This window comes from Xiphophorus hellerii, chromosome 23, assembly GCF_003331165.1.
Source record: "Xiphophorus hellerii strain 12219 chromosome 23, Xiphophorus_hellerii-4.1, whole genome shotgun sequence".
Taxonomy (NCBI): domain Eukaryota; kingdom Metazoa; phylum Chordata; class Actinopteri; order Cyprinodontiformes; family Poeciliidae; genus Xiphophorus; species Xiphophorus hellerii.
Window position 1 is genome coordinate 10,670,176 of NC_045694.1, and position 26,268 is coordinate 10,696,443.

Sequence of the window (26,268 nt, forward strand, 5' to 3'; positions counted from 1 at the left end):
ACACTGATGACTTTTTCTGTATATAAAATATAAAAGCTCACATGCAGCAGCTTTTCACTTTCAATAAAAGCTTTTAAAGATTTTCATAAGGTTGAAATTCATTTAAATTTCTAATGCCACTCAAACATTTGATTAAGCGAATAAACAATGCAAACAACAAGCAAAATAGATAAGAAATGTGCTTCACATATGTCAAAATGCATTTAATTTATTCTTGTCTATAATCTTAATGTTCCAAAGACTCATTTTGCCCTCATTCCAGCTAAATAAAATAAAGAACTGAAAGACATAAGAAAAATAGATCAATTGATACTTTTTGAATCATAGTGTTGATGACATTTAATGAGAAAAATTGGGGAAAAAAACAATTAAACCTGCTTCTGTTAAGATTTTTACTTTAATCCTAAATTAAAAAGTTAGTTCTTTATCATTTTTAGAAAAAGGTTTAAAGAGACACTTGTGGCTCCGCAGGTTGACGGTTGCAGTTTGTTTTAGACAAACATATGGGGACTGTCAAAGGAGTTTGTGTTTCTTTGCTGGATGTTTCTTGATGGGAAATTTTCAGCTTGAAAAGCCAGTGATAATGAAAATAATTATTTTGTATCATTTGGGATTTTCAGAAAATTTCTAATTATGTTAAGAAATTACTTTTATTAATCAAAATGACTAAAAATGGATATCCTAGATCAGAGGTCTTTAACTCTAGTACTGCACTGTCTCTGTCCTGCAAACTTCTGCAAAGGCCTTATCATTAATTATTGATTCTATTCAGGTGTGTTATAGCAGCGAGGCATCCTAAAGCTGCAGGGCAGTGGCACTCTTGGACTGGAGTTGCAGACTCCTGTCCTAGATTGTTCTTTAAAGAAACTAAACCTTGTTATCTCAAAAAGTGACATTTGCATTCAAAATATTTGTGTTCCCAATCTCCCAGTACAATTTGCGTCATTAGAAGTCTTTAGTGGTGTCTGGATTCATGCCATATCTGATAAATCAAACACGAGGAGCGTGTTGACAATGACTGGAAAGTGTAATAATCCCAGAATATTCTGTCCAATAACTCTCTGCTGGATATTTGACCTGACCTGTAGAGCAGAGGCGGCAGACAGAGGGAGGCTTCATTATTGTGAGACCTGCCCGGCACCTGAGACGTCCAGCACTATCAGCTCGCTCGCCTTCTTTAGAGAAGAAGCTTTAAAAAAAGAAAAACGCTAATTCGCTGTCTGAACAGGAGATAATCCTCATCCTATCTCTGTGTGTGTATATAAAAGGGTATCTTATTAGGGTTTGTGTAGGTGTTCATGAGAGCTGCCAGCAGTCTATCATCAAGGACCATTGGCAGTGTTAATGAACTCTTGCTGGGCGAGTGTGCGTGTCCAGATGGAGCTTGTGTGTGCTTCTCTTCCAGCAAAATGAAGGTTTGAGGTGAAAAGGGTATTGATCTGAGAGCCTCATCAGCTTGGCGAGAGGAGATGTCAACCGCGTGGCCAGATTCGGTTACATAACCAGCAGTGCTATCGACCCGCAGGAATGCACGCACACGCCTCCGGGCGCACATCCGCCAACAATAACCGGCGGTCCGTCTTTCTATTCCGCACATGGCTCAGACGCGAAGCTTCGATTCGCTTTGAAGAGGCTGCAGTCATAACACAGGTGTTTCCAGCAGGGCTTGTTGACGTGTAAACATTCATTCTTAAAGGTTAGAGAGGAAAAAGGGGGCTTAACACTTCAGCCTGTTAACACAAATATCAGGACGTGTCACATTAACACCCGTCACCTCCGCCGATTCTGTGGAATCGAGCGAAATGACAAGACTTTGACAGAAGCACTAATCCCTGATAGCTAAATAGAAAGGTTGCAAATGAGCAGACTGCAGCGTTTACATTTATTTGCATGGCAATTAGAGATGCTGTCATATTGGCAAATGGCAGAGATCGGAATAATGAACAGGGAGGAAGAGTATATGAGGAGAGCTTTGCATAAGGAACAGCTGACAGCGACCTTACACGTGGCGCTGAGTGCTTTCTTCAAGCTGCACCTGGTGACTACTCTCAGGTTATTGTTATGGGGCTTGAGAAATAAGCAACACCATTAGCTTTAGGTGCTTCAACACACAAATAGACTCCTCTGAGGTAAAAAACTGATTATTATCACCCTTATAATCTGAAATATCTCTGTGTCTCTGTGTATATTTTTGCTGGAGTGAGGCGTGATGTACTTTGAACCTGTTTCTTTATTCATGTAGAGCTGTAGGAAGGCTGTCAGATGTTTAGAGGATGATCACTGTCATTCCAGTCAAACACAACCATCTCCCTCAGTTATTTAACAATCGATGCGTTCGTCCTCAGGAGATCTCGATTGGTAGATTTCCTGTCAAGATGACAACAGCGCTGAGCTGCAGATACGCGCATGCATATGCATACCTGAGTCCTCAGAGTCTTTGCTGTCAGGGACGTCCTCCATATCATCGTCAGACATTTCCATCTCCTCTTCTCGCCTGATGCCCATCAGCTGCTCGTTGTGCATGTTTCTGATCTCCTGTGAAACACAGCGAAGGGAGCGGTGGGTGAGAACTGCCAAGACTCATGAGGACTTTTAAGGAGGTGCTGAACTTGACCGGGTGCAATCATCAGGAAAGAGTCCTCTTCTATAGTTAATGTGGAGAATAAGTTATGAGGAATACTTTAACGCGTCAGAGTAGGATGAAGGAGGATGAAGCTGAATGGAGATGAAATGCTTCAAAACTACGGAGCTGCTTCTCTTTTTACAGCTCAGACTGCAAATGAGACAATATGGGTTTAAACTTTACGACAAAATAGAGTCTGAAAGTTCAATATACTCTATTAGCAATACATTTTTGGTAAGTGAAAGGAAAATGATACATGGATTTCAAACTTTTTTACATTTAAGATCAAAAATGTATGGTATGCATTTCTATTCAACTTGCTGTAACAATATTTCATTGAGACAAATTTTGTCTTTTGCATAGAGATTGAAAATTTTGCCCATTCATCTTTGTGAAATACTTCAAGTTCAGTTAAATTAAGTAGTTAGCAAACCTTATGATAAATTATTAATTGGATTTAGGTGATCAGTCTTAAGTTTTAAGCCTTGTGAAGCATCAAACTGGGTTTCCCTCAGGATAACTTTGATCAAAGCATGCTGCTGCCACCACCACAATACACAACAGAGATGATGTCTTCAGGGTGATGCAAAGTGTTTATTTTTTTGTCAAGCAAGTTTTTGCTTGTGTTTAGAGCACATCCTTTGACAAGTGTGTTCTGTCCCCTCTTTGGTTTGTGGTAAACTTTAAACATAAACTCTTAGAGCTTTCTTCTTGCCAACTTTACATAAAGACAATCTGTAGATCTCTGAAGTTTCTGGAAAGTTAGTGCTGCCTGTTTGGCTCCTTCTTTTGTCAATTTTAATGCCTGCCCTATTAAATAAGGAGGTTTGCTATGAAAACTTTTCGGATGGTGGATTGAACAGAGCTCTGCGAGATGTTCAAAGTTTAGGTTTTAAAAGCTAAAACCCAATTTTAAACATCTCTACAACTTCATCTTGAACCAGTCTGCTGTGTTACTTGGTTTCATTATGACGTTTGTTTACTAATGCTCTCTAACAAACCTCTGAGGCCTTCACAGAACATCTGGGTTTGTACTGAGATGAAATTGCACACAGATTCACTTAATTAACTAAATAAGAACCTTCTGAGGGCAGCTGGATTTTACTTTGGGTATATTAAACAATAAAAGTGGCTTAATATTGAACACTGAATAGATTTTAATTAGTAAATAACAATAAAAACCACATATTCCTTTTCTTCCCAAACTATTATGCACTACTTTGTGTTCATCAATTACATACAATCTGAATAAAATGCATTAAAGCCTGTGACTGCATTGTGACAGAATGTGCAAAAGTTTGAAACTTTTGTAGGGCATCGTACATTTAACAAAATTTGGAAAGATAAAAGACACGTAAATTTAAACAAATACTGTGATTTCTCTAAAATTACTTACTGGTATCTGTAGTAAGTAAGAAATGAAACAAAAATTTTTGCTTTTGTGGCTGCTATCACACTTTAGGTAAAAATATGTTGTCATTGTGCTGAGATCAAGAAAATTTATAAAGATTCTCAGTAAATAGCTGCTGCATCTCCAGCTAAGGATAAGAGAGATTCCTACTTAAACTGATTGAAATCACACTGCTGTGAAAAAAAGAAAAAGTCAAGTGACACAGCTAATTTATTCAGAGCGGCCACCATCAAAACTAAAGCTGCAAAGATTTAACAAAGCATTTTAAAAGTGTAAAAACTGACTTGTTTTCATCCTAGAAATTAACTAGTTTTTCCACAAAATGACTAAAAAAAGATTATTTTTAAACAGCTGTGTTAAAGCAGACTGTCCTGCTATTGCAAATTTTTAAGCAGTATTCTCATTTAATTCCCAACAACAACAAAAAAAAAAATCAGAGGAATGCTGAAAAGCTTCAAGTGAATTCTATAAGACTGAAAACTGAAACAAAAATATATTTTTTGCTAAAGGTAGCAGAGAGTATCTCAACCATCTGTCAGCTGACGTCACCAACCAAAGCTCATGGAAGAAGTCACACAGGTAACTCCACACACACCAGCACATGAAGAAACAACCCACTGGTGGGCATGAAGCCCACTGACAGGAGGCGGCAGCTGTTGTCTGACTGAGGAGCAGAGCTGAATCTATTTAACTCTGCTGCCTTTTCTTCCTCCCTGCCACAGAATCTGAATGAAGTAACACACTTCCTGTCGTGGCCTGTCTTCGCTCTGACCAAAGGCTTCCAGTATTGGAACCTCCAAGTCTGATTTACTGTGGAAACAGGGTTGCATCAAGTCATATTTTGCAAGTTAAGGAGTAATTTGTTGTGATGTAACACACATGTGAGGCCACATGTAGCTTTTTCACACCTTAAACCAATTCCTACGGTTTTCTGACCTTCGAATGTATGGTTGCATCTTGTAGCTCTTACTGTATTACCTCCTCATATTTAACCACAGGCTTTCAGTTCTGAGGAGGCTGAGTGCTCAGAAATAAATGACAGAGAGCAGAAGTAAAGTAGCTGCTGAAGAAATTCGAGCTCTGGTGAGACCTAGATACAGAAGGCTTGTAATAAGATGGCAAAATACAGCAGGAGGGCAAATAAATATGGAGCCGTAAGCCATCAGCACACAGAATCTGGCAAAAGTATTCACACTTTTTCATTTTATGACTAAAAACTTCTTTGTATTTTACTGAGATTTGATGTGATAGAACACAAAAATCCTGATTTTATTTATTTATTTATTTTTTACAGATAAACATGTTGAAAGTGTGGTGTACATTTTAGATTTAGTATCCTTACTTACATACAGTATGTCTTTCCAAATGTAGTTGGTAACACATTCACTTAGTGTAGTGTTTATATTGCTACTGTTTGTGTGTTTTTAATTCAGTCTCTTTTAAAGCAAGTTATTGCCATTTCAATAAAGATTGTCGGTCTTCAACCAGGCCACAATTATATATACAAAAATTATTCTTAATTTTTTTCAGAATAGTTAAGTAAAAGTGGCAACATTTTATAACACAATCCTGAAAGGAAACCTATTAAAAGCAACAAAAGACTTGAGACTGGTATAGATGTTTGCCGTACAGAAGGAAAATGGCCCTAAACGTACATCTAAAGCTGCTATTTATGTATTATAATGGCCCAGTCAAAGTCCAGACCTAGTCATAGTCATTTTGCATCCAATTTGTCTGAGGTTTAACTCAAAGAAGAATGGGCAAAACGATCAACTAAAAATGTCATTTGTAATAAATTGAAGAAAATAACATGTATTTTCATTCTACAAAGCAAACATAAGCTACTTTATGTTGATCTAAAATTTAACATAAAGAAGAGGTACTCAACATTCATCACTCATCCTCCCAGCGTGTATGCAAACTGGCTTTCACACAAGCTTCTATTATTCAGCAACAGATGGAAGATAAAATTTCAGGTCGACTGTTTTGATACTACTGAGAATTACATCAACAGTTTTGCTTTTCATCACCTACCTTATAAAGAGAGGTTTTAGTACAGGATGATTGCTGCTTCTGCCATGTCAGATTCTGTTATTATTCTGCGTGCGCGACTTAATGTGCCCCTAAATTGCAGCTTGAATCTGTTTGTCGAGCTGAAGTTCAAAGAAACTTACCAATCGAAATATGATCATAAATGGTCCATTAGACCCCGGACTGCAACACACTCCAGACCCTCCATTACATACAAACCATCATCATGCCAATTAATGTTCCATTTGGGAGAGTAAGAACACGGCAAGCACATAGTAAACTACAAAGAAATGCTGCTTGAATAACAAAATTCACACACTTTCAGTTCTCAAGATGCTGTTCCTGACATTTTCCTGTAATCCTGGCATCCTCTGGTACAGGGAAAAGAGCTTGTACAGATTTACCTGTGTGCAGGACGCCATTAGAGATGGAAACAAACTCACCCAGCAGCTTGTATTCCTTCAGAGGGGAGGTGGAGAGAGGTGAGGAGAAGAGAGGAAGAGGATGGGGGGAGATGTCTGGACCTCGGCAGTGAGCAGACACCTGTTCTGCTGCCTTTCTTGGTTAAAAGTACTTACTATATCACTGTTTTTCTGTATTTCTTCTTAAAACATTTTAATAAAGATTTCCTTTTCCATGCCATAATGTGGGACTAGCTAAAACATAATAAAGTTGTCAATGAAGCACGAAACAGAAAAGCAGAACGTCTACTTTTACATCTTTTACACGCACAACAGAATGAAACCAAAGTGTACCAACCTCGGCTTGTTTGCGCCACATGTCCAAGTTCTTGCGCTGAGCTTTGGAGAAATGGTCCCATGCCTTTTGTTTGGAAGCAGCTTGGAATACAGACACAATCTGTTCAACTGTGGCGGGATGCAGGGAAGGAGCAGAGACCACCCAGAGACAGAGACAGAGAAAGACAGAGAGCAGTTGGGAGGGAGCAGAGGAGTGAGAAAGTGGAGTCAACTAGGCATCAGTACTCTGTGTGAGCATGTTTGTGTGTGTCATACATACCGACTGATGCCATGGCATCGCCTTATGGAAAGATGTTCCAAGTCACATTTGACAATTTTGAGTAATCACACAGTCATTCATGTTAAATGAACGTGAAATTTTTCAGATTTCTGAAAGTCTTTGGCTTTCAGCTGCCTTTTAGCTCAGTTTTAGTCAACTATCTGACCATTTCAGAGGAATTTTTCACATTGTACCTTTCTTTGCTAGAGCATGACTTATGAATCATTTGGACATAAAAAAGGCTGCTAAACTGAAGGGATGTTTTATAAATGGGTGCTGGTCACCATGTGTGTTTGCTATTTTTACACAAATACTTTGGATAGGAAAAGGTGCCGCCGGATGTTTCTAGTAGACCATGCGTCATTTCATACCAACCATTCATATCTTAGGAGTGCTTTATATTCTCTTTGATAATATAAAGCCCTGCTAATAGTGCTTTAGTGTTTTTGCAGACTTTGTCGCACTTAGCTTGCCCAAATTAATTTTTTCAGATAAAGTCTAATGAGCTAATTTACTTGGCAGTTTCATAAACTTTAAGTTGAATAATGTTTGACCTCTGTGTTGAAGTTTTGGTCACCAACTCTAAAAGAAATCTTCAAGTAGTTGGACGTTTATATTCCTGCTCTTATTTTGAAGAGGATAAAAACTGTTTACTCTGCAGTTGTTTCCTCTCCTCATATTCTCCACCGTGATGTGGTGAATTCTGTACCCAGAATGCATTGCTGTAGAGCTACAGCCTGTAGTTCCAAAGTAAACACTTAATAATCTACTAATATCCTGATGTGCTTTTTGACTGAAGCCCTAATGTGGTCGGTTAGGCAAAATTAGCAACAGTGTTAGCAATACACAACTATAAAACTAAAATCATGAGTGAAAGGTCTGTTGCAAAGAATCACTTCCTGAAGCGCAACGTAATACACTAAACTTCATTTAATTGTTTTGTAACTGGGACTGAATTGACTCAATATTTCTGTATATAAACTGCATCAGTTTGGTTTGCAAGGGGACTTAGGGTATTTGTTGTGAATTGGCACTAAATAAATAAACTGATGTGATTATTTTAATTTTCCTCTCTCATATGACACCAGTCAAAGTACAGAGGTCTGCTTAAAAAGAATATGCTGCCAAAATAACTGTGTACAAATGTGAATCAAATGAATCTCAGCAGTCGTAAAGTCGGAGTAAAAATGCACTGAATGGACGTCACTGAGAAGCCATTGTTAGACTTTGAATGTGGGCCAGAACCAGACTTAATGGAAAGGTGGTGTAATAAAAAACCTTTACAACATAATACACTGAAATTAAATCAGTTTTATGATTATTCTTCATTTTAAATGTAATTTTTAGGCAAAGCTACCACCAGTCCAAATATATGTGTGTGTAAATATATGTGTGTGTATATACTGTATATACAGTATATATATACATGTATATACCATATATGTATATATAAAAAGAACTTAGGTGGTGGTTTAAAATTTATGCACAGCATTTCACATCCCAACTGTTAACTTTTATTATGTTTGCTCTACATTTGTTTCTCAACTATAAAACTGAAATGTTTTAGCAATTATTGTGCATTAAAATAAACCAGGTGGTGCCAAAATGATGAGTCCCACAGACAGATGGTCTTATGACCTACACAGTGTGGAATGGGAGCGGTGCCAAGTACTGTTTCCTGAGGAATATAGGGTCACCACGGCCAGAATGTTTTATTTTGTGGGAAAAATAACAGTGAAACTGCTAAATAGGAACTTTCTGACAAACAAAAAAAGGTATGCAATATTAAATAAATTAATTAGTGCAAACATGCCAGCATTACAGCTACATATAGGAACAAAGCTTACAAAAACTGCAGCCAGTTGTTTTATTACAGGATACTGAGTCCATATGAGAGTGTATCAAATTCTGGCAAACTCCCTTTAGATCCTTCGTAGCATAAGCCATGAGGATATGCCTGATTTTCCTCTCTGAAGCTTTTCACTGCGAGTTTGTTATTAGATTTGCTCAGAGACTGCCGGTGGCCAAAAATAACCCACTGTTCTTCTGCCAGCATTGACCACGGTGCAGCTCCACTGCAGAACAGGTCTCTTAAGAACCTTACCCAAGGACGCCTTCTTACTGCCGCATTACAGTCTTCCTGATTACATATCCCTCTGCAGAGGACCTTTTTCTTTTTCACAAAAAGGTAAGAGCACATCAGACAAGCTGCAGCTCTACAGATAGTGTAGAGAATTAAGCTTTGACTCAGCTGTAAGGGTTGTTTTAGGATAAAACTGAATGAGACACAAGCATCGACTCTAGGGCCACTGCAGACCCTACCTGTGCGGTGATCTGCAGCATAGTGTTGACTCTTCCTCCTATCAGCTTACACCTCTGTTTAAAGTGGTTATAGAGAACTGGATGGGAGGTCTGTGCATTTCTGAGGTTCAAATATACACACACAAATCAATAAAACTGGTTCTGTATGAATACGTGTGTTTGCAGGGTGCTGAGAGACAGAACAGCTCAGGAATCAATAGCATCTTCCCAGCACCCTGTAATTTGATGAACAGAGTGATGATGAAGGCAAAGAGAGACACTGAGCACAAAAAAAAAAATCAACTTTCAGGACTGTGAGCTCCTATGCTCACAGAAATATGGTGAGGCAGCATTTTTTTAAGTGCTAAAATAGAAATTCTTCTTCATTCAATGTAGAAAATATTAGAAGTGCATTTTTTTTTCTCACTTGTTATAGCAAATATTATTAATATTGTTAAAAAGAATATGCCCTCTTGCAAATTTCAAATGTTTTTGCTTTTAACTGTTACACTTAAACAGTTTGGATCATCAAACAAAAACTGTGTTTAAATCAAGATTTCATTATTAAGAAAAGAAAAGCCATCAAGGCCTTCCTGGCACTGTGAGCAAAAACAACCGCCATCAAGTGTTTTCATATTTTAAGGAAGAATTGCTTAAAAGCCGACAGACTGGAGGGTTTGAGCATGAACGCCCTTTTTAAGGACATGCCACCACAGCTGGATGTATTTAACTCTGGCCTTTGACTAGGCCACTCCAAAACCTTCATGTATTTAATCTTTTAAACTACTCAAAGTGGACTAGCTGGTTTCAATTATGCTGCTGCATAACCCAGGTGCAGCTAAGGTCACAAACTGAATGGCAAACATTCTTCTTCTAGTTGAATTGTTGGTTCTTCAAATTACAGTGAATTATTTAAATCCTAAAGCTACAAAGTAGCCCCAGACTACATGATTACCATGAGATTTGATTGTCTTCATAATTTCCATTTTCTGAAATCAAGTGTTAGTTTTCTTTCAGAACTATAGGAAGCATTCAAAAGCCTTCTGAAATATTCCTGTTTTACAAAGTTTCATAATTTTATCTAGATTACAAAAACAGAAAAAGAAGAAATCGGTAAGAGTGCATATACTTCTTTACAGTTCTGCAACTACTTTTTTTAAAATTTGCATCCCATAAGAAGACCAGAACCAACAAGAAGATAGCTTTACCCTTTTCAAACCTGTAAACTAGATCCAGCAGGCCAGCTCAGATTTATAATGAAAAAGAACGGAAACACACCGAAGGGAAGGCAACACCGTGAATGGGAATGCGTTTCTACTGGTAGAAATAATCAAATATGGATAATACACACTCTGCCTCTCCATGATTATTTTAACTAATAATGCATGAAACATCGCCAACAACAACAGAAGATTGTCTGGATGTTTACATTTTGTTTAACATACTTGTGGTGGGATGAGTGGAGACTGAGCACCGCAGGCTGTGGAGTAAACCAGCAGCTGCAGAGCTGAAGCTGTCAAAGGTGGGTGCTGCACAAGCATGGCTTTTTTTTTAGCCCTATAAGAGTGTAAAACAACTAAGAATGTACTAAATGTTTGTGTTTGGTCTTTATTGTACTCTAGAAAAAAAAATGTGTTAAGCCACTTACTTCTTTCATCTGAAGGGAACCTTAATCGACTCCTGACGTCTTTCATGAATAATAAAATAACGTCAGATTTTTTGGCATTTTGAAAGTCAAAGGGATCAAAAACATTCATGAACGTCTGAGGGAGACAGGGATTTAACTTACCATTCTTTAATCAGCTATTAAGATTGTGGTAGCTCGTTTAAGGAAGAATACAATTAATGTACGGTAATTATAAATGTTAGCACATATACTCTCAGTGCTATGAACAATGTAATACTTACTTTTTCTGTGGATTTCAGCACTCCGGGCATAAAAGTCCTAATTTGGATTTTAAAATGACACCAAGCAAGCAAAAAAAAACATTTATCTGACCTGGATATCTACTGCACAAGCAGTATTTTTACTCTCTGGGCTTCACATGTAGGCATTTCACAGCCAAAAAAACCCCTCAGTGTGTTGTATTTAGATTTTATGTGATAGACCAACACAGAGCAGAGGATAACTGAAGTCAAACTGGAGGTCCAACCTCAGATTGCTAAAGAAGAAAAGAAAGAAGAAAAGAAAGAGGCCAGTAAATGAGAGTTTTGTCTTTGAACAAAAAGGTGATGAATCAATCTCCAGCAGGATGATGGTTTATTACCACAAGATGCTTAAGTTACATCCCTAAAAGTGATTAATCAATAATATCGTTGAAAACCCTAGTTTCTAAATGTTTTTATGAATTGAAAAGTGAAAAGTGTGGGGTGTATTTGTATTTAAGAAGCTTTGGTCTAAATAAATGAAAGTCAATTAATTCACTTTAGATGCTTCTTGTTTAGTGCATAAATATCGCTTGTTTAATTTAATCTCTGATTAATACAGATCTTGTTGTGAGGATGGTTTTCTTTGTCAGAAACTCGGGAGCTAATCAGAGTTGATGGGAAGAAAATTAAAGATAAAAACAAGAAAATCCTGGAAGAAAACCTATGGGACGACTAGGGTGGAGGTGTATCTGATCCTCAGCTGAGGTGGGCGAATTTGTCCAAACAACAAGTCAAACACAAATCTGGGCAAGGAAAACAACTGCTTAAAGAAACCCAGAGAATTTTCAAAGTAAAACATGGTGGTAGATGGTAGTCTGGTCGGATAAGCCCAACGACTTAACGATTATACTTTTCAGCAGAGAAATGGACTCTGATCAGAGTTGTTAGGAAGAGTGCAACAGACTTGAAACTAGGGAGAGTCTAGGGAGAGACTATGCCCTCCAGCAGGAGCTGCAGAGCACTGGTTTAGCATATTTATGGATTAGAATGGCGTAGTCACAGGCCAAACCTGAATATAACTGGGAAGACTTAAGAACTGATGCCCTCCACCCAAAATGACTTAGTTTGAGTATTTTTCTAAGATGAATGGGTTGAAGTTTCAGCTTCCACATTTGGAAAGCTGGTTGGAGTCATACTCTTAACTAACCCCAAACTTCATAGTGAAAGGCGGTTGTACAATGAATGGTGCTGGTGGGGCTAAAAAAAAAGAAAGATACAAATGCAGATTTCCAAATGTTGTGTATATGAGGGGGACAAATGTCAAACCATGAATAATTTCCCCTTCCCTTCAAATTTATGGATTACTCTGTGTACTATCACATAAAATCCCCATAAAACACACTGAAGCCTCAAATTGAAATATGACAAACAATGAAAAAGTTAAAGGGCCAAGGCACTGCAGTAAGTGGTAAGAGAGACGTTAAAGACTCACATTGAGCCACTATGGCAGCCAGCGCCGACTTGAACTTGTCCTTGGCCTCTTCCATCTCCTTTTCGTGTTGACTCTTCTCGCCGATCAGCCGGCGGATGTGGCTGTTGGAGGACTGGATCATGGAGTAGAAGTTGTTGGCGTTCCTGCGGTTGACTTCGCCCCGTTCCAGCCAGGTCAGCAGCACGCGGACGGCCTCTGGAAACTTACAGTCGTCTGGAGGGAAAAAAAGGGGGGATGAAACGGAAGAAAGAAGTTAATTTTGGACATAATCTACAAGGCTTTACCGGACTCCTGCCCCTGTGGAAAATGACAATTAGGCATAAAACGCTGCTTTTCAAGCTCTTAGGACAAAATTATGAGTTGAGTGAAAGAATACAAAAAAAAGATGGCAAAAAAACTAAAATTACAGCTCTGTTGTGCCACATAAAGAAAATGATAATTTCAGCTATATATTTTGCTAACAAAACAACATCGTGGACTAAAATGATAACTTGAAGGCAAAATAGGCTATAAAACCCATTTCTACTGCAGGTGGTCTATCATCATAGAGTGTAACTGAGTTTGGAGTACAGTAATACAAACTGGCAGTAAAAACAGCAAGATCTCTTTTCCCCTCTGGGTAAAAAAAAAAAGAAAAATCTACAGCAAATGACTGTGTTGCTCCCAACAGCAGCCTGGAGAGATCACAAACACATTCTTGGCTGAAACAGCACAGCGGCTGAGTTTATTCCTTGTTTTTGCTAAGGACGGGCAGCGGAGAGCTGGAAAAGACACATGCAGATAGCAGAGAAGCGGAAAGTCACAGCCGAGTTATCAGGCCACTGTGATTGAGACCTGGAAGTGCCACTGCTCATTAGAGAAACAAGTTTATTCAGGCAGAAAGTCGACAGAAAGCTGTAAAGAGGCAGAAAGGAAACTTAAGGAGAGAAGACTGAAAAAGGACGAGCGGCGAGGGCGAACGAGACAAACCAGGAGCATGTTGTTGGGAACCACTCATACGGCGTTTAACGGAATCTGTTACAACAAATTCACACAGTCTGTTAAAGCTGGAAATGCTTTGTTGGACTCAAGGTTTCCTCCCATGTTATATTCATTTTGCAAAGAGTCACCATCTTGTACATTCATCCATTATTTTCCGTCCGAATTTCTCACCCTGTTTCTAAGGGAGAACCCAGACACCCTGCAGAAGAAACTTATGTTAACGGCTTATATCCGTAATCTCGTTCTTTTGGTCAATACCCAAAGCACCATAGATAAAGGTTCGAACATGGATGGCCACGAAGGATGGATACAGAGAAAAAATAAAGGAAGGTCACAAAGAAGGAATGGAGGAAAGCAAAAAGAAAATGTAGTAGAAAGGAAGAACACAAGAAAGTAGACAAATAAGGAGCATAAGAATGCAAAGAATAATGAAGGGAAAGAAAGAATGAAGTACATGAAGAAAGAAAGAACAAAAGGAGAGAAGGAAGAAAACGAGGGAGAAAGGAAGGACACAAACAAGGGAAGAAGAAAGAAATGGCAGGGTGGGAAAGGAGGAAAGAAGGAATAATACAAAGAAGACAGACAGAAAGAACAGGACACAACATAAAGACAAAGGAATAGGAAAAAATGTCTCACATAAGACACATTTCCCAATTCTCTTTTTTCTTTTTCCATACTTGTCCAGACTTGTAAAATATCTAAACCAGATTCTATGCTTTTCCAGATTGTGTAGAAACCCTGTTGCCTCGTCAGGTTAAGCCATTAAGCATCCCCCCCCCCCCAGTGATTCTCAGTTTCCAGTGTTTGTTCTCTAATATTTCACAGCTGAAGTCCCAATGGTTGCCAGCATCCATGTCCAGGTACCTTTGATTTTGTCTCCCAGCTGGCTGCACTCGTGCTCTGAATAGTGGACAATGGGAGGAGGGGACGGCGGCCGCAGGCGGTCCTCCTCCAACTTGCGCCTGTGACGCTCCTCTCGGGCCAACATGCGCTGGCGGCATTCCCACTCGTATAGGTCGTCTCTGGCCTGAGCGAAGTCAACGTGGAGCCGCCCGGTGTCCTTTTTGTCTGTGCTTGAGCCCAAACGGATTCGATATCCTAGGAAACATATGAGTTTGATTTAAAAATCAGAAAAACAAGAGAAGGAGATGAAAGAGAAATGCAGAGAGTCATTCTTTACCCCGCTTACATTTCCACTGTATCTATCAATGTAAAAACAGATTACTAGGGTTGAAGCAAAGAGACCTGGTGGGGAGGTAGTGCATTTATCATGTTCTGAACCTGTAAGGGTTGAGCTGTGTGGAGGAATAAGTTAAAATTTCTCCACACTACGTTCCAGCATTTCTACGGTTCATATTTTAAATTTAGCTGGAAAGTGCATTTCCATAAAATGCCCAAAAACCCAACATGCAGATTGCAGTTCAGTCACAATTACTAGAAAGTCCCAAAAGGCAACTTTTTGAGCTCAAAGCAAAACAAAAACGTTTTAAAACGAAAAAGCAAAAAGCAAACCTCTAAATCAGAGACAAAATACAAAAGTACTCAAAGATTAATTTTAAGTATTGTTAATAGATTTGATTGATAGAGAAAAATTTAATATTTGATAAAAAGAAATACAAAGAAGGGCTTTTATTTGCATCCATTGTGGAAATCTTCAAACTTCTGATGCTTTTATAACAAAAGTAAATCATGTTAAAGTGAACCGTTTATCACCACTTTTTAAAAACTAATTTAATTTGTAAAAAATGTAATCTCAAGACTATTGATAAAATCAGATCAAATTTGCATCCAATAATAAATAAATATATGATAAAAAGCAGAAAAATGGAGACCAAGAGCAATTGAAATTCAACATTCAGTTCCAATTGAACCCAGTTAAAATACAGTCTAGTCAACTTTAGTTCATAATGTCTATTGGTAGCAGTTATAAGTCAGCTCAGTTGAAAAGCTGCTGATAACAACCTTTTATCCTGAGCAAGCAGATGGCGACAGTGAAGAGAAATTACTCAATCTTACCAGGCAGAAGCATCCGGCAGAAACCGACCGAGTATGAGCGGCCATCTGCTCTTAATGCCTAATTGTTCTTTTTGAAAAGAAAAACTATAACTGTATCAACTGGTCAATACATAAGAGAGACTTAGAGGTCAATTACTTCTCTATAGGCTCAGTATTCCTCATTAACCCCTCTTTTCCTCTTAACTTCCCTCCTATATCTACTTTATCCCCCTTTCTCAATTTTCACTAATGACCGGTTGTGGACTGAAGTGAAACCTTGCTCCATTATGTGATCTAATTGGCTTAAATGATCCAAGTGTGTTTTATGAAAGAGATTACCAACACAAACCAGAAAAAGCAAAGAGCGAAAAAGTAAGGAGTTTCTCCTCCAGTCTGCTCTCACTGCCTCAGACTCTTAATCTACCCCTGCTTCAATATTTCATATGAGGAGGTGCTGGTGTGCTGGAGCTGCTGGAGTGTGTGTCATTGCTGGGTATTGTTGTTTGCACAGGCTCTCCTTGAGTGTGTGTGGGTGGGGGATTATTTATGGGGAAACTACACAGCTCTGTCATCGCTCTAATATATGGACCTCTGCACCCACACCTCACTGTAAGAAGAGAGGCTGTTGAAATCAAGGGATCTCTCATTCAAACTCACTATCTCTCATGCGTTTGTGCGCGCACGCAATAATGCTGGGAATGTTTCTGAGAGGGCGGCTCATCCGAGTGGGCTTTTGTTGAAGCAGGAGCGAGTGGTCATCAGTTTGAACAGAGAGATTGAGGATCTCTGCTCTGTTCAGGCTGAAAATGAAGATGAGATAAAAAAACACACAAGGTGCAGCGGCCAGATAGTTGGAATGGATGCTTTTTTAAAACCAAATTGCATTTTTCCTCATGAAACTCTGATTTCTCTCACTAGTTGAAAATTATTTCAGTTATGATTTCATTTTTATTCCAGAGTGAACCTATATTAATCTGTGCAACATGACATACATGGCTAAGTATTTGTCTCTACGAAGCAACTATTCATTTCCCTCATTACAGCTTTGAAAAGTCAGTTTTCGTGTTAATTCGGGATGAATCAGGCAAACCTTCACAACTCCAAACAAAAATCACAAGAGTTTAAAATATTTATGCTCACTTTTTAGAGGATTTCATGACTATCAAAACATTTGTTAGTCATGAAACTTTAAATTTCCCGTGAATTTTCTCTACACATACATTATATATTAAACACAGACTCAAACATCTTTATCCACCCTCAAATAATATTTGAATTTAACAAGATTTTGGCATTAGAACACCCGACTCTATCCAAGTTTCAATTACCAGAGATGTCAATCATCCTAATGTACTCGCTGCTTACTGTGCTAATGACGCAGAAAAAAACATTACAGAAAAATCTTTTATCCTCCATCATCAGTGGTCATGTTAATTAGTAGCCAGAGCATTCACAACAAGCTATGGTCATAGCTCAGAGGGTCATTGACAGCGCTAAGACCCTCCTCCTGGATCTGATTGGTTGTTTCTAGTTAGCACTGGAAGAAGGCAGAGGAGCTTGATTTTTTTTTCACAGATCTTCCATCTCATATCATACTTTCACATTTCAACAAATATATAAAAAAAATAAAAATATATATAAAACTGAAATATTGCATCTTTCAACCCTGACATCCATCCTGCTTAAAGTCTAGATAGTGTGATTAAAACCTGAATCTACTATGTTTAATATGAATGGTCAAAAATTACAATTATAGGCATGACATATTGAGCTTGTAATTTCCAACCTGTGACTCTAAACCTTGCTTTTGAAATACTAAAGTTCTTATTGTGTCATCGTTCAATCCTGGAAAAAAGGGGTTCAAATAGTGGTACATGTACATTTCTGACCAGCACTGTGCTCAATTAGCACTAAATTAGCACAACCAAGGTCTAACAGCTATGAGAGCTTACCAGACAAAAAGAGAGCCTTGTCCACTGTGGACTCCTCTGCAAATCGGATGTGGCAGAAGTTCTTCTTGCTTTTGCGAATCGCTGTGATATCGCCACACTGTCCAAAGACCTCCATGATGAGCTGCTCTGTGGCATTCTCCGGCAAACCGCCGACAAACACAGTCTTGCAGCCTGGAGGGCGTTCTCTTGTGGCAGGAGGAGGTAGGTCTGTTCAAAGTGGAAATATAAAGTCAGTGAATGTGGAAAATGTAATTTATGATGGAATTACAAATTTATTGATGGAACTTGACTTAATGTCGTGTTTTGATTGTTGATTCTATGTTGCATTGTGTTTCTGTGTTTGTAATGATGTAAAGCACTTTGAAATGCCTTGCTGCTGAAATGTGCTATACAAATAAAATTTGATTGATTTCTTCAGTGCGTGGTTCCTGGAGTGAGGCTTGAGCATTTCCAGGCAACTTCCTCAAATCTTTTTTTTCAGGAAGTTGGATTTAAAGACAAATCCAACATGCACGCCACATAGAAAGAACCGATGCAACAAACTACCATCAGGCTTAAACTCAACAACACAGATGCTGCTTTGTGAGTCACACAGAAATAAACAAATGCAAAGTTAGAATAAATAAACAAACTAATGTATTGCTGCCCATTGACAATCATGCAGAGATAATAAAAATGAAATACACAAACTGAAGCTGTTTGAGCAAAAATGAAATCTAATTTTGAATGAGTTATGCTCTTTGAGAAGCTGAAAACAATATGCACCATGGCAGCAATTGTTTTCATTACTCATTTTGCCAATAGGCAGGGTGCCAGGTTGAATTATTATTTTTTTTACCTCAGATGTGATAAATGTGCTTTTATTCTCAATGAATAGAAGAAAATACACAGAGCCACAATATGCTTTAACCCAAAAAGTATGAAAAAGTGAATGAATAAATAAATCTAATTTAATGATTAGATGGAGTAGCCTTGAACATGAATTAGTCCAAAATATTTGATATGTCTGTAAAATGTTGTTGATTCAACATAAAGTTATTTCCCTGAAGTTCAAGGTTTTCTTCTCTTTTTCTATTTTTGCATGGGCCAAATGATTATAAAATAATCGGAAAAACACAATTTATTCCACTACTAGGACAGACAGATTAAGAAGAGTCAACATACAGACCAAGGAGGAGACAGTAGGTGTTTTTGAGCATAAAGTTTTTGTCTGCTGCTGTCTATTTATCAGTCATTAACAAACTCTCTAAATGTTTCATCAATTCACAATATATGGGTCGGCACAGAAACATGACATAAATCAGCATAACATGGAAAAAAAGACCTTTTAAACAGCCAAATTCTGAAGGTTGAAGCTGCAAATTTCAATTAAGTCACATTTAAAACATAACACTTATGACCTAAAAAATTATAAAGATTAAAGCATGCATAATGATAACTTGGAGCAACATGTTCAGATCAGTTTTTGTTAGATAAATGCTAAAATCAAAGCATCCAAAGCATGAAAATGAAATCCTTTTGGCAACAATGTGATTGCGAATCCTCTCATGTAGAAGGTTCCCTGAACTGCAGAAATCACTTATTCAACACAGATGAGTGTTGACTGATCTAATCTCCAATAGATCAGGCTTCTCATCCATGATGAATGTGATTAGTGAGGTCTATGAGGAGTGAACCGAATAATCAGTGGAACGCTGAGGATGCTGTATTTCTAGATATCTGCTAAAAAGGCCTTGCACACTGCTGTATCCATCCTAGCAAATATCAATACTCTGAGCCGAAATGGGTTGATTTTGGCTCAATATCTCATGGGTAGTGTAGAGGAGATAAGAAGTGAGTGGGGTAATGTTGATTCATTTAGATAAGTTAACTGTGACCAACATGATTTAAAAACTGAGAACCTGTTAGGTACACTGACTACGGCTGCTGCATTTTCTCTTTTAAACTGTTAAACTGGGTCACAACAAGTGTTTTAACTCATTCAAACCGTTCCATTCTTGATTTTTTCTTCTTTACAGACGTAGGTCACACTTTTGTTTTTGTACAATTCACAGCTGCACAAACAGCTACTCTACACAAATAAAGTGACAGACAGCCTTATCTTCAGTCTAACCCTCATCTGCAGCAAAGAGATCTGAGTAACAATGGGGTGAATGAAAACAACCTGGAGGGATTTCTCAACAGGGTGGCTGATCCAATTCTGCAAAACAAAATAAGAAGCATCTTAGGAGTCATTCCGCGTTGCAAGGTAGCTTTCCGCTGACATTGCCTGGTTTGGAGACACATTTAAAAGCCAGACAACAAAACAGGTTTTAAAAATATCAATTCAAAATTGTAATTTTATGGTATGGAACATTGAAAAACGTACTAGATGGATGCATATAAGAGATGCTGACAAGTCTTTTTTTTTTTAAGTCCAAATCAAGACTGAAGTCTTTTGTCTTGCAATAAACTACTCTGACGTCTAGTCTGAAGTCTTTTGACTTTTGCAACTGAATCTCAAATTCAAACCGTTTCTGATGGAAACACAAACAGGTCTATTGATCGGTATATATGTAGCCATTCTTTGTTTATCTCAGACCCCGTAAGTTGACTTCAGGACAGACACAGTCACGTTCATTGTATTTATTCTAACAAAAGAGGAAATTAAGTTGGTGATTAACATCAGTCCAGCAGCTTCTACCCCACAGTTGGAGACGGCAACAGAAAAAGGGGGAGGAGCAGTCAGTTACTGGTTGCTATGGTAACCACCAACTGCCAAGTGCAGTAGCAGAACTTAAAACACCAATAAATGTCTGAACAAACAACTTAACAAAATAAACTCAAAGGATAAATAAACAAATTTTGACAAACTTCACATCTATAATATTGTTAAAATAAAACATCCAGACATATAAAACACGTAAATACTTTTCCAACTATGTAGGAACTCTTTCTGTAGAAGTTTAAAACCCCCAGCTACAATTTCAGAAAAGAAGAATTCGTCATACATAACTTATTTAGCTAACGTGATTTATCATTGCTTATTATCAACGCAGCCACTGTAGAAAGAACTACTTTTTACTTATGTACAGTTCTCAGATTCTGCAAAATCTTTACAAAGATTTAATCTTTGTATCTCTCACACTAACAAAATAGCATCAGTCTTTTCTCCTCTTCTTTTCTTAAAATGTGACTGTGGTAGCAAAATTTTCACAGAGGTGTCTTTCCTTGACCTCCGGAGCTGGTGGATTAAACTAGTTTTGAGTTGAGAGGGTCAGAAAAAAAAGGAGAAGAAAAATGTGGTTTAGAAATCGCTTGTGATGGCAGGAAACAGCTTTGCTGGCATATTCAACAAAGAGTTCCAAATTAAGTGACCTTTTCGGTCCACGAGTGGCTGATAAAGCAGCGAGGACGAAGAGAGGGGAAACAGATGCTCTGCAGCAACGTCCAAATGTGCCAAGCTGCAAATTAAATACAAACATTTTTCCTTTTTTTTTCTTTGGCAGAGAAAACTTCTTGTTATTTTGTCTGGTAATTAATTGGTAACCATTAAAAAGTCAGAGTGGGATCATTTCGCAATCCCCTCGGCTTCCCGCTGTGTCGACTCCCACTGTTATGGCAAAAGACGATTTTATGCAAATGCGCCACAAACAAGATCCGGATGAACTATTCATGATTTCCAGATTACAATAAATACATTATATCATAATAACTATAAAAACATGGGTGAGTGTTCCAAGTGATTGCATTTGCATGGAAAAATAATAAGCAGCTGAAACCTGAGGGAACGACGGAGAGGAAGAGCAAGAGCAAGCAGGAAGCATTTTTTTTCCCCTCACAGCGTTCACTGTGGAAATTATATCACTAATATCTGGTGCCAAGAAGAAACAACAGAGAAAAAGGTGAGACAAGAGAAAAACAAAGATGCATAGCCCTGAGCTGAGATGTATAATGTTTTAAAGTACACATAATATTACATTGTGTTCAATTTATTTGAATAGGAAAAGATTGAGAAAAATCGATTTAGCAGGAAAGGCATAAAAACACCCATATTTTAAAGAAATGTTATAAACATAAAGAAATAGTTGTACTTTGCAGGAGGCTATAATGTGATGATTAGCTTCTGTGACTACACGACCTCGCTACACTGAAGTCACAGACTTGTTTTTTGGAAGGATTTTATGGTTTTCAATAAAGAGTTTTATAAATACATCTCTAAAAAAGGTGTGTATTTGTATTAATTACCGTTTGCATAAACGAAAATCCAGTACAGCTAATTACTAAATAGGATGTTTGCGGTGAGGTGACATAAAGTATCCCCTGGCAATATTGGGAGAAAACAAGCATAACCATAGCAACAACGTCAGGAATATTGAAGAAAGTAAGTATTAAAACAGCAGCAGTTGATATTTTTGCTACTTGAAACAGATTAGATTTTTATAAAATATCCATTTTTAAATTGAAGAACTAATTAATTTTTGTTTTTGTGATTTAAAATAAAAAAATATCAACACATGTATGTAAAGAGAATAAAAGCATTTTCTTCATTTTTATAGAAAATGTCACAAATGCATGTAATTAGCAACTAAAAGACAAAAATATGACCATGCTATGAACTATTAGTGCCTTTCTTTGTGGAAATTCTTTACATATGTTGCATGAAAATACCAAGGAAAAACTATTAAAGCTAGAATTTATTACCTTTACATTTTAGACCCTCAATTGTGGCTTGTAAAAGCTTTGGCCAAAAATGCTAAAGAGCCACAAACTGTTCTGCAGCTGCAGGTTTCAAACCCCTGGACTAGAACCATATTAGATAAGAGACATTAAAACTCTGAATTAGTGCTTCTTTCTTCTTTTTTTTGGCAATCGCTAAGGCCACTAGCTTTTCAGTTGAAAACCAACAACTAGCAAGTTGACAATTACTGTTTATATATATTTTTTTCAAAATTAATAGCGTGGTCTAAGGCAATATCTTCAAGCAATTTAAAAATAATCATCTGGTTCACCTGTCCATCATTGGTTGGCTTAGACCATGATGTCCCTGATGATGGCTTACAAAAACAGACCTCTCTTGCGTCAAAAAATATTAAATACACTTAACCTTTTAATTTATATAATGACAACCAGATTGTCTTTGTCTAGATAATTTCTTTAATAGTCATCAAGACTGCGGAATAGAAAATCTGATATTTTTCTCATCTGTGTCTCTGATGGCCACAGTTTGCAAAAACACAGAAACTATTTTATATATAAAAGAAAAACTTTTAGAAACATTCCAGTTGAGGTTTCTCGTTATCGCTCTGTTCCTGGTGGTGGACAGGAAGTTGGCTGAGGTAACATGGCAAACACCCAATAGACTCCATTGTGTTATGTAATCTCTAGATAAATCCAGCTGTTCTGTGGAGGTTTCTTAAAGAAAACAAGTAAGCAAACAAAATCATAGAGACAATGAAACACACCAGACAGGTCACAGAGAAAGCTGTTTAAAGTTTAAAGCAGGGTTAGGTTAGAAACAAAACATCTCTAGTTTGTAAAATATCATGAAACACTTTAGTTTTATTGGGATGACTACAAACCTACTAAGACATGACCATTCACCTAAACTGAAGAGCCTGGAGGATAAAATCAGAGAAGCAGCCAAGAGGTAACTTTGTGAGAGCTGCACAGCTAAGAAGGAAGCCATTATTGAAAGAAAAGCATTAAAATGTAGGGTTCCATGTAAGACATAGAAGAATATGGTCTAGCAAGTAGGGCTGGGTGATAAAGTTTTATTATGACATTTTGTGGTAATATTGTGTAAACAATAAAAATTATGAGAACTATTTATTATTTCTTTTTTAGGTAACTATATGGTGATTGCATGACATTGTGCTTCTTTTGGATTTCACATAAAGAAATGTGATTTGCATCTCTAAACTGCACATTATTTAATCATACTTCCAAACATATTGACATTTATTGATAGTCTCAATAAACAAACAATGGAGAAAATAGTAAAACTAACAATCTCAACAGTATGAACAGTTTTTGGAGGTCTTAAACATCACTAATTGGAATTTATCTTAACAACAATAAATCAAAATTTAATTTATGATAAATGATAAACAACATAATAAATACCCATCCTGGTAGCAAGAGACAAAAATAAAATTTTGGCCATTATGTAGGGCTGGGCATTTAATCGATAACAATATATATTGTGATAGACACGCGTCCGACAGAATGTTTAATAATTTCCCTGAACTCCGATCCAGCGTTGCACAGCACTCTGGGAGATGTAGGCAGAGGAAACGTTTTAGCAGCTTAACCTCTCAAGGCCATTTAAGCAAGGCTGGTGGCATCAACTAACTCACTCACTCTTTGGTTACCTAGCAACTCATTCTTTGGTTACCTAGCAACTTGCAGAGTAACATGCACAGCAGCAGTTTAATATTTCACCACTGTGCCTCATAACGGCTTAAGAATAAACAACAATGTGGGGTAAAGGAGTAAAACATTTCGAGAGGAAACTAGACAAAACAGGAATTGTCATGTCAGTGGTTTGGCAGTATTTCAACTATTTCAAACAAAAAACTAGTCAATAATTATCAATTATCAATATTATCACTCAATAATTTATTGAGTGATATTATGCCCTACCTTCATGCAAAGGAAACTAGCACTACACATTACCTTGAACACACCATCTCTATTGTGAAACATGGTGGTGGCATTATCATGCTGTGGAAATGTTTTTGGTGTCATCAAGAACTAGGAAGCTAACCAGAGTTGATGAGAAGATAGCTGGAAATAGAAACAGGCTAAAGACTTGAGCCTGGGGGGAAAGTTCACCTTCCAACAGGATGACCCTAAACACACTCCCAAAGTTGTTCCCTTGCCACTGCATGGATGTTGATGAAAGCAAACAAGTCTGCTCATTCGTAGCTCATTGCTGCCCGAGGAGCCAGCCGGTATGTGTGGCCACCGCTTCACTGAGGAAAGGTGATCACCATCCATCAGCCTGACTCGATAAACACCCACTCCTGGAGTGAGGCGATGCCACAGCAGGGAGGCGTCAGCCATTATAGAGCTAACAGAAACGACTCTTAGAAACACTCAAATAAACATGTTAAGTTCATTTATGTCATATTGGAGCAAACAGCAGGCAGTGATATGAATGCATCAGGGTTTTTAGCACAACAAGCTTCAGCCATTTGTGGATGTTCTGACAATTCTCCTCGTTTTGTTGTTGACCAATAAAGTTAGATTGTCTATTTTTAAAGCCATTTAGCACACGGACGACTGAACAGCAATAAGATGAGTCATGGATATTGCAACATCGGCAATCTCTTTTTGCGTGTAGAGAAAAAAAAATCTATTATTTCTAATCCCATGAGCTTCACATTTAGCTCCTAACAATTTCCACAGAGACCAATAACCAGTGTTTTGTTTTTCCTGTGACAGGTAAACAGAATGTGTAAAAAATTGATTTTATCATCTGAAGAATATAAAAACCTCCCATGTACCCAGGAGTACCCAGGGAGCTTCGAATGAAAAAGATAAGCAAACAAAATCTAATTGATTCCACAGAACTTAAGTCAAGTAAAAAAAAGTTCACAAAGGATTTAGAAAAAGCAACAAAAGTGCTTTAACAGAAAGCAGAAGTGGAAATAGGTAGGATGAATGTCTAGCGAAAAGTTAAAGTGGACAGTACAAAGAAAAACTAACTTCTCGAGGATGTAAATCTCAAGTGTATTAAAGGTGATGCACACTGAGGGAGGAGAACTGAAGGGGGCTGTTGTTTCTCAACTAAAAGGTCAGTGAGCGAGGATGCTGCACGTAGTGTCAGCTTGAGAGCATGCAGCCAGAGGGCAATGACTACTTGTGATGGACACCATATGTGCAACCTGGCCGTCAAGACACAAGTGCTTTTCCCTCTGATGTTTGCTGAAAGCAAATCTGCAGCACCGACTGAGAGCCGCTCCTCTGCTTCCAACAGGTGGCCTCCCAGGCTTTAAATTAGTTTAGAGTCAGGTTGAATGGGCAGCTAAACAGGTAGATTGGTGCTCCATAAACAATAGCCCCCTTTTATTTGATTAATTCATGTTTAAATAAAAGATACTTGAGCCAAAAAAATTTAAATAAGTTGTAAGTTTTCATTTTTTTACATCTTCACGTGCCAAAAACTTACTTTACTTTCTTGATAGATTCTCCTTTAAAATCTCAACTTCACATCTGACAGCATGCGGTCTGAAATAATGACATGCCACTATAATATTGCACCTGTCTGCTGTGTCCCACTGGGAGAAACCAGAGCTTCAGTGAAACAGACACTAAAACGTAAAATCCTCAGAAATCAAACTATTGTACCACTCATATTTTACCTCTTTCCATGTGAAAACGGCTGCCTCTTTGTGCAGAAAGCCAGTTTTAAATGCTGGAAAGATTACAGGACAAAAACAGTACTAAAAATACAAAGTAGGGTAATCAAGTCCATTTTTCTCCTATCCTAGCGGAAAGTTAATGTCAGAGTATGAAATATTTTCAGTCCAGCTCGGTCATTTAATCTGCACTGCAATTTCTGGGTCTGTCCCAGTGACCTTTGACAGTAGGACTGAAATGAATTAAGAGA

General features: G+C 37.7%; 1 protein-coding gene across 4 annotated transcripts in view; it reads right to left on the reverse strand.

Moving 5' to 3' along the window:
• enox2 (ecto-NOX disulfide-thiol exchanger 2) overlaps nt 1-26,268 on the reverse strand; it is a 195,025-nt gene that overhangs the window by 21,248 nt on the left and 147,509 nt on the right. For all 4 annotated transcript variants that reach the window (XM_032554682.1, XM_032554681.1, XM_032554683.1 and 1 more), the window contains 5 exons: nt 17,673-17,879; nt 14,590-14,823; nt 12,745-12,957; nt 6,825-6,931; nt 2,421-2,535 (listed from right to left, as the gene is read on the reverse strand). In XM_032554682.1, coding sequence (XP_032410573.1) covers nt 2,421-2,535; nt 6,825-6,931; nt 12,745-12,957; nt 14,590-14,823; nt 17,673-17,879 — 876 coding nt within the window. The remainder of the gene's footprint in view (nt 1-2,420; nt 2,536-6,824; nt 6,932-12,744; nt 12,958-14,589; nt 14,824-17,672; nt 17,880-26,268) is intronic.